Here is a 10,000-nt window from a genome sequence, read left to right on the forward strand (position 1 = left end):
TGTTATCGTAGGTGGAATGTAATTTCAGCACTTTGAAAATATTCATAAATTAAATACAGGATTACGTCGGGCCCAGTTTTCTTTGCATTCATTTGCAAGTAACATATATGGTTTTCACTGCTGTATAGGGTGACACAAAAAATCGGTCATCACCTACACTTGAATAACTTTTGAAATAAATAATCAATTCCTTTCTATTTTTAAGATTTATCAAGAAAAATTAATGTTCTAGGAGTCTACCAAATCCGACCTTCGAGATGCCATGGACTACTGAGGAAACGACATAGTTGAGGCTTATTTTCGGTTGAAGTCTATCCACGCAGCTCAATTGCAATTCAAATAACGGTTCAGATGTCAAGAATTTTCTGTCCATTCAATGATCTACAGATGGGTCAACAAGTTCAGAACCCATGGGACTGTGCATAACCTCAATTGTAAAGACACTAACAGACAATCACACTCGGGATGACCGAAATCATCAAGGACACCACACAACACTACTGCAAGCAGGCAGAGACTCTGGTGTCTGCAGCCCAAGCAAGTCTGTGTGACGGCGAAGTCATGTCGTCAGGAGTAAGCTTGTGTTTAATCTGCATCCTGTAAGGATACAGGTGGAGATCTGCGTTAAAAATTCTCCGCACATACTCCCGATTGATTCCAAGCTGCTAACTTCGCCGTCGCACAAACTTGCTTTGGCTGTGGACAACAGAGTCTCTGACTGCAGCAATGTTGTTTGGTGTCCTTGATGATTTCGGTCGTCCAGAGTGTGATTGTCTGTTAGTGTCTTTACAATTGAGGTTATGCACAGTCCCAAGAGTTTTGAACTTGTTGATCCATCTGTATATCATTGAGTGGACAGGAAATTCTTGACATCTGAACTGTTATTTGAATTGCAATTGAGCTGCGTGGATAGACTTCAACCGAAAATATGCCTCAACTATAAATGTCTTTTCCTCAGTAGTCCATGGCATCTCGAAGGTCGAATTTGGTAGACTTTTAGAACATTACTTTTCTTGATAAATCTGAAAAATAAAAGGAACTGATTATTTATTTCAAAAGTTATTCAAGTTTAGGTGATGACCGTTTTTTTTTTTTTTTTTTTTTTTGTGTCACCCTATATGTCCTTCTCTCCTACCTGTTTTCATTGGTAGTACTGGTAGCGGTTAGATATCCCTCTATTTAATCAACTGTGTGTTTTAACAGAAATTGCTCAAAGAATATTGGGGATACCAAATCATTATTTCATGCTAGATGAGTCATACAAATGAATTTCCATTGCCTCCTTTTATTATCTAAATTGTAGCCTAATTCCTTGCTCCTATTAGTATGGTTCCTTTATTTAGGGTGCAATCAGGGAAGATGTAATTCATCATGTTCAGTTATATTTATTGTAAATGTCACTTTTATATATGGCATTCTCAGTAGAATAGGATCCTCGTTATTTGTATATTTTCACTTTAATATCATCATAAAACCCCTGCTGTGAGATTTTGATTTAGTTATATATACATATATTCACACTTTACTTAGAAACGACATCCTTCCTCGTCTATAGGAGTTACTTGTTGGACTATTTTCTGGTGGGGTAATAGGTTTTTAGTTTGGTATATGAGAAAACATATTCATTATGTTTATTGAAAGTAATGATAATTGTAATTATGGCAAATAATTTTATGCTCTCTCTCTCTCTCTCTCTCTCTCTCTCTCTCTCTCTCTCTCTCTCTCTCTCTCTCTCTCTCTCTCTCTCTCTCTCTCTCTCTATATATATATATATATATATATATATAGGGATTACAGGTGAAGATATTATATTTGGTGTACAGCAGGGTCCAAAAAACATCAGTTAAAAGGCCATAATTTATTTAGAGACGTTTCGAACATTGCAATGTTCATTATCAATCTGTAAAAAATATAAATATAAAATTCTTAAAATTTGTACAATAATTTAAAACAAAATAGTAAATGAATATTAAAACATTATTGATTTTATAACAGAAAATCGTGAAAAACTAAAACATTGAAACATAAGAGAACCAGTGCTTACCAAACCATCCATAGGAAAAGGCGAAGAATTAATGAGTAAGAATTGTTACCCAACTACGACTTCAGTTATGCTAAGAAAAGAGGAGAAGCGGAGATATTAGAGTTTAAAGAAGGAACAAGCCGTTTGATGTATAATGACTCAAGAGTAGTTAGAAATTCGCTGTTTTGTCCCACCAATAATTGAAAAATGTTTTTTGTTTACTTGGGTTTTGCAAATGGTGGCATGATTGCTTATATTAGAAAATTCTGGTTTACCAAGTCTCTGACCCGTTCTAAAGCTGTATACCATATGGCTACAGTATCTCACCTGCAACAACCTTCGGCAAGATCCAACATAGATACCGGGACATCCCGGGCACTTGAATTTATAAATGATGTTGGACCTCATGAAGGTCTGCAGTTTGTCTTTGTAGCCAAAAATACATTAGTTTTGAGTGGATTGATTGGAATTAGTTGGATGTTGAGGCAGCCAAACTCTTTTTCTATTATATTTTTAAGTTTGATGGAAAACTTGTTGTCAGATAAGTAAGGAATTGTAGCGAAAATAATTTTCTTTTTAACATTATACGATGGTACTGTAGTGGAGAAATGTCGTGAGAGGAGCTTGTTAATAACCTTATGAACCATACTTTCAGAGTAAGAGTTTTGCTTGAAAAAATTAACCAAAAATAAAATCTCCTTATGAAAGAGTGACCAACTCGAGGAATAACGCAGAGCCCTATAAACAAGTGTGTATATAGCATTTAGTTTAGAATTAAAAAAACAGGAACTATAAAAATTGTTAGCAAGTCCAGTGTATGTCTTTTTCCGATACACAGACGTTATAAATTCACCATTGTCTCTGCTTACGTTAATGTCTAAAAAAGGTAGAGAGTTGTTGTTCTCTTTTTCTATAGTGAACTTGATATTTTGGTGTTGAATATTTTTATGTTTTAAAAACATTTCACTATGCCAAAAGTGTCATCAACATGTCTTCTATAATACACTGGCTTAAACGTGTCTGGACAACTATTTAAACAATTTTCTTCAAAAGAGGACATAAACATATTTGCAAACAAAGGTCCTAACGGGGAACCCATGGCAACTCCATCGACCTGCAAATAGAGTTGACCATTAAAAACAAACATGGAGTCTTGCACAGCAAGCTTAAGAAAAGTCTTAAAATAATAGAAAACATGTTTGAAAAAAAAATGTTATCTAAAATTTACGTTTATAATAAAGACAATTATTATTTTTCTATCTTATACTACTTAGAGTTCTATAAATGTTAATCACTTCAGTGCCCAGATACATAACATTTATATATACTGTAGATTGATTTGCTATTGTTTTTATATAAACAAAATAGCATATATATAGAAAAATATTATTCAGTTACCATTTTGTTAATTTCTTTTCATGGATAATCAGAAAAAGTATAAATACTGATGAGTGAATTGATCAAGAAAATAGTAAAATACTTATTTAGACATACGTGAAGTTCATGGCAGAAGAGAGGGCATCTAAAAGTCTTTTATCAAAGGAATCTACCATTGTTACAACACCCCCGGGGCCATCTTTGCTGTGGGTGTAGTTTGAATGGGGAGGGATGGGGAAGGACACGACCCTCATAACATGTCCTTGGAAGTCCTTAAACTGGTCTGAAATATAGATATCATGGTCTTTACTGGCTGTATTAAAAAAAAAATACAAATAAGCTTGACACTAATGCGAGTGATGAACATTTATTTGATAAAGAGAGCTATAGAAAGGAAAACAAACAAAGTTGGCTTTGATTTCAAATAGATAAAAAAAAGAATCTTATACAAAAACTTGAAATAGAGATAGTTTCCGTTACTTGACTGGCGTAAATAGACAGAAGTGTTCTAAAAGGACCACAAGCTAATTATAAAAATCGAAATATGAGCATGTATTTGAAATTACCTTTCGTTTCTAATCTCATCTTGTTATTCTTAATTCCGTAAAGTTCGATCCCAGAAACCACGAATGAAGCAAAATGGTCTTTGGGTTTCCTTCGTTACAATACAAGCACCGGATGTATAATCGCCCAAGTCGCGTCAATCTTTGCAGTGAATGTTCGTTTTCCATATCTGAAATGATTTAATTACACATTAATATGTTTAGAGATACAGGATAACTCTCTCTCTCTCTCTCTCTCTCTCTCTCTCTCTCTCTCTCTCTCTCTCTCTCTCTCTCTCTCTCTTTCCGGTTACCAGGAATTATAGTCTTTCTCTCATCCTCTATGCATTTCTTTAAAAAGCAAAATATGCTCCTCCTCAATTTTTCATAGGAAGATAGCACCTTACTTGAATTTCAAACCTTTTCATACTATCCGAAGTTAAAATTTATAAAATATCAGGAAATTTCATTCGAATTCACTCAAAAGAAATCCAGACACAGGTATTTGCAATATTATGCTGTTTCCGATCTTATTCTATACAATATGATAAACAGGGTAATGACCGATCTGATTGTCACTATGAATCTTGTAACTTGCTTGTCATATATGATATATATCACCTTATAATTCTAAAGTGAGGCAATTTGATAATAAAAAAAAAAAAACAGTAAAGTTACTTGTACATTTCTAAATCTTGAAAATATTAAAAATTTCTAGTTTACACTATTCATACTCTCACATGCGTCGTAATCAACTCTGTGCTTTACTAATTATTTTCATGTTTATTTGTTCTTTTGGAATACAAAAATCTTCCTTATAAATTATTTGAAAATACAAGGATTAATACAAAATATGACATGTGTACACAGTATGTATATATATATATATATATATATATATATATATATATATATATATATATATATATATATATATACATACATATACAATATATATATATATATATATATATATATATATATATATATATATATATATACATACATATAAAATATATATATATATATATATATATATATATATATATATACATATATATATATATATATATATATATATATATATATATATATATATTTATATATATATATATATAAATATATATATATATATATATATATATATATATATATATATATACATATACTTTTATACATATATAAATATATATATATATATATATATATATATATATATATACATATACTTTTATATATATATATATATATATATATATATATATATATATATATATATATATACATATAATGTATATATATATATATATATATATATATATATATATATATATATATATATATATATATATATATATATATATATATATGTGTGTGTGTATATGTATATGTATATGTGTATATATATATATATATGTATAGATATATATATATATATATATATATATATATATATATATATATATATGTATATGTATATATATATATATATATATATATATATATATATATATATATATATATATATATATATATATGGTCGTATGCTTTATTGAATAGGTGAAAATGGGTGCTTAAAAGACAAAAGTGGAAACATCATGTGGAATATATAAAAATCAGGTTCTGTTTGAAAATAGTGTCTTATCACAGATAATGAATAATGTATAAGGATCCATATATACAAAGAATTTATAATCAATAACATCCAAAATATTTTTGCACCTTTACACTTGAGATAATAATTTTCTTTTCTTTAAAATATACCCGGACGTATCATATAAACAGAGAATTTAAAATTAATAACATTTAATATATTTCCCTACATATAAACCTAGTTTTCAGGCCCTTAAGATAATAATTTTCAATCCTTTAAAATGTTTCCCAATCCTCTCTTATATATTTATAGTATGTTTTTAAGCTCTTACTATAATTGAAATGGATCATGAATATATCCATTGTTAAACCTAATTCGCACTGCAAATGATAAATGTTTAGGATTCACGACTAGGAAAATGTTCACTGATCAAACTTACATCTATTAACAGTGTGTCTGGTACGGATAGAGTCATCTTCAATGCCGAGGTAAAGAGGCATGATTGTGTTATGCAGAGCTGGGTGTTGAGTAGCAGATTTGGCTCTATTGGCAGTGTCTACCATTAGGACGTTAGCATCGGGCCAATGCCACACTTTTAGCTTGGCCAGATGTCTAAAAGTTTAAAGAGAAATTTCGTATGTAAAGATTATGACCTAATAATATATCATTATTCATGTCCTATGATGAAAATACTTACTTTCCATTACAAAGTATTCTCTCTTTCCTTTACCTTTTATCCTTCCAAACATTAGCATTTAGTAATATTATTAAAGTTTTATACATAATATGATTTCACTTATTCTAATCTTTAGGATAATAAAAGAATGAAATCATTACTTTCATCATCCTTGTGAATGTATAAGCAGATACTTGAAGATTTTGATGCTATCAGTTTGAGTAAAGTTTGTCGTTTCTCCATTAAATAAGAGTGCTTTCTATTTCTTTTTGGTACGCGGTAACTGTAACACTAGAATAACTTCGTTGACCATTCATCTCGTATTTACCTTCTCTCTATACCTATATATATGATTTGTATGAAGACTAATGCTTCTCATTTATCACAATACTTTGAAAGCCCTGAAACAAAAATCTCCCATTTATACTTCTTAAAAAAAAAGGAATAATCCAATTGGAGAAGATGGAGATTTCAAACAGTTGTCAGCCTGAACGGTCATTGGGTGGAACTATACTCCTTGCATCTCTTCTTTTCATTTAAGCATTTTGAAAATACACACACACACACACACACACACACACACACACACACACACATATATATATATATATATATATATATATATATATATATATATATATATATATATATGTATATATATATATATAGTTGCTTATTTATTTGATAAATACTCTCTTCCTAGATGTTTATATTGGACGTCCATTTAAACTTGATATTACATTAAGAATCTTAAAAAAGAAAATTGTTAATAACGACTAATTACCTGAGTATGTGAAAATCACTATCTGCAGTTAGGTCAATCATCAAGGTGTGGCAAGTTAGTGAAGCGCTTCCCCAAGAAGCCTTCAGGATATATTCCGATGGAACCTGAATCTTAGAACTAAGATTAAGTATCACTAAAGGCACCGATGATGTCATACATCTTCTGAAAGGAAATTTGCATCTATATTTTAAGGCAGAGTCAATAAAGAATTTAAGTAAGACAAATAGATTGATAAATGGTGTTTCATTTCATATGATGGCACTTCCATATAGTTTGTCTACTAATTTTTCCATATATTTATCTTTCTGTATTGAAACGGAGGAACTTACATTATTAGATAAAGAATTTTTACAAATCAAAATCGCTCTGGAAATATTAAAGACAACAAAATAACAAAAAAAACATTTCAGCAAGAATCTTTTCAGTTAGCTTTAACTACCTTAAAAGACTAAGCACGAATTATGTATCACTATCCATTGTTGCGAGTAGGAAGTGGCATTGTGATATTTTGCTATTCAAGATTTCCCAAACAGCCTCAATCAACAACGAAGGCAGATCTTGAGAATCGGAGTTCCATGCTCGACCGATGCCGTTCCTCGTTCCAATTCTACTCTTCGACGTTGGTTCAGAGAAAATATGTTCACGAAATCTGCTGTTAAGTTCTAAATGGGGACCAAGTTCTGCTGTAGGCTCAACTGTCTTGTTATGCATAACTTCCGCGAATTTTTCTTCTAATCCAGCTTGCATGTGCTCAATAACAATTGTAATAAAGAAAACTACCAGACAAGCAAGCCGCATCCAAGGAAAGATAAAAAGGGAAATTATATGTTCAATGATGATCTTGCAATTTGTTTCGAATTTAAAATTTTATGTATAGGATGCTATTTCTTCATACTATTTTACAAATGCTCTCTCAGTTAAAAATTATACATGATGAATAATGCGCACGGAAATTTCTATGGATTATAAGAAATATAAACAGCGAAAGCTTAAAAAAGGGCCATATTGTATATTATGGAGCTGAAGAAGAATTTCCGCTTCATTGGCCACACAATAGCCTATGCTTTGTTAAAAATTTGCTGAAGGCAAAGGGAAAGAATCGCTACCCGAGACATTAGTTGAAAAAATGATAGTTCATTGTTGCCTTTAGTATCTTTTTAAATGAGGTAAAAGTGGTAAAATCTAAAAATTTCATAATTCACTGTAATTCATATCTATCTATATATCTATGTATCTATATATATATACATATATATATATATATATATATATATAGTATATATATATAGTATATATATATATATAGATACATATATATATATATATATATATATATATATATATATATATATATATATATTATATACATATATATATATATATATATAAATATATATATACATATATATATATGTATATATATATATTATATACATATATATATATATATATATATATATATATATATATATATATATATATATATATATATATATATGCATATATATACATATACATATATATATATATATATATATATATATATATATATATTTATATATATATATATATTTATATATACATATATATATATATATATATATATATATATATATATATATATATATATATATATATATATATATATATATTCACACAGTATATACCTTGCCACCCGGCTAATTACTGTTTCTCTATAACAAATAACTATCTATTTAACAGTAACTCAATATACAGGCCCCACGAATCAATTCATAATAACACTGACGTTATATAAGATAAGTTTATTGTTATACATGCAAGTGTAAATGATGGTGTAGCCAGTGAATTTAATCATCTGGAAGTATTATAAACGTTGTAGAGGGTGTGCAAATACTGGTTCACTCGGGGATTTTTACATTATATATACATACATTCATACATACACATACACACACTCACACACACACACACACACACACATATATATATATATATATATATATATATATATATATATATATATATATATATATATATATATATATATATATATAAAGGTTCTAATATTTTCATTCATTCTTTGTAATGATATTGGTCCTAAAGTATGTTATCACCAGATCATTTCAATGATAACAAATTCTTATCTTTAGAATTGTAAATAGTATATTATCTTCTTTTTTCTCTTTCCACAAAAGATGTATCAGAAATTGTTATCTCTTTATTATTGAATGATCATTCGACAAATATGCTAAAATAAGATTTTTTTTTTTTTACACACAATTTCATAATAGGTTTCCTATTGTATGTGATTTCTAATTAAAGAAATTCACAGAAATTTTCTAATTTTAATTCTTACTTCTATTCATACGTTCTCCATATCAAACTTGGAAAAAGGAATTTTTTACAAAAAATGTATTGCTTTTTATGCATGGTTTTTACTTGCAAGTTGAGTTCCCCTCATCGATAGTTATTAATGTTATTGACAGAATTGTATAAATTTCACTAAGACTCTTCATCCCCTTACTTTTGCCTGATTCCTCTTCTTGGTAAGAGGAAAATAATTCTATGTTCTCTCCAATTTGGATACCATTAGAGATTTAGTATAAAATTAAGTTCAAAGACTATTTGTTGTCCTATGTATAACACAAATAACCAAATAAGTACTTCTGTACTTTAGTTCTTCTGAACAGTATTTATGTTAAAGATGTGAACACTTCAAACTTGTGACTCTTCATTCTTTTGTGACCTTTGTAGTAGATTAGATTAAATGTAAAAGATTTCTTAAATGAGTTAATTTATAAAGAGTACATTTTCTTATTTCTATTAAAAAAAATGATTTTATAAAGAACAAGTACAACTGTTTATAAAGTCTATATTCCCGCCAAGTAAGAGATCTCTTATATTTCTGTCTCTCTATATTGCCAAAAAGGTTGAAAAAAAAAACAAAAAAACAAAAAAAAAAAACATTTCCACTCGGATTATAAGGATTATTATTTTTTTTCTTTATTATAGAGGCTACAGA

General features: G+C 28.8%; 1 protein-coding gene across 1 annotated transcript in view; it reads right to left on the bottom strand.

The window, feature by feature from the left end:
- Positions 1-7,743, bottom strand: part of LOC137657495 (probable glutamate receptor) — a 19,454-nt gene extending 11,711 nt beyond the window's left edge. The window contains exons 1-5 of the mRNA XM_068391833.1: positions 7,544-7,743; positions 6,997-7,158; positions 5,976-6,148; positions 3,997-4,133; positions 3,518-3,693 (exon numbers count right to left, since the gene is read on the bottom strand). Coding sequence (XP_068247934.1) covers positions 3,518-3,693; positions 3,997-4,133; positions 5,976-6,148; positions 6,997-7,158; positions 7,544-7,743 — 848 coding nt within the window. The remainder of the gene's footprint in view (positions 1-3,517; positions 3,694-3,996; positions 4,134-5,975; positions 6,149-6,996; positions 7,159-7,543) is intronic.
- Positions 7,744-10,000: the final 2,257 nt, after the last annotated feature.

This window comes from Palaemon carinicauda, chromosome 18 (genome assembly GCF_036898095.1).
Source record: "Palaemon carinicauda isolate YSFRI2023 chromosome 18, ASM3689809v2, whole genome shotgun sequence".
Lineage (NCBI taxonomy): Eukaryota > Metazoa > Arthropoda > Malacostraca > Decapoda > Palaemonidae > Palaemon > Palaemon carinicauda.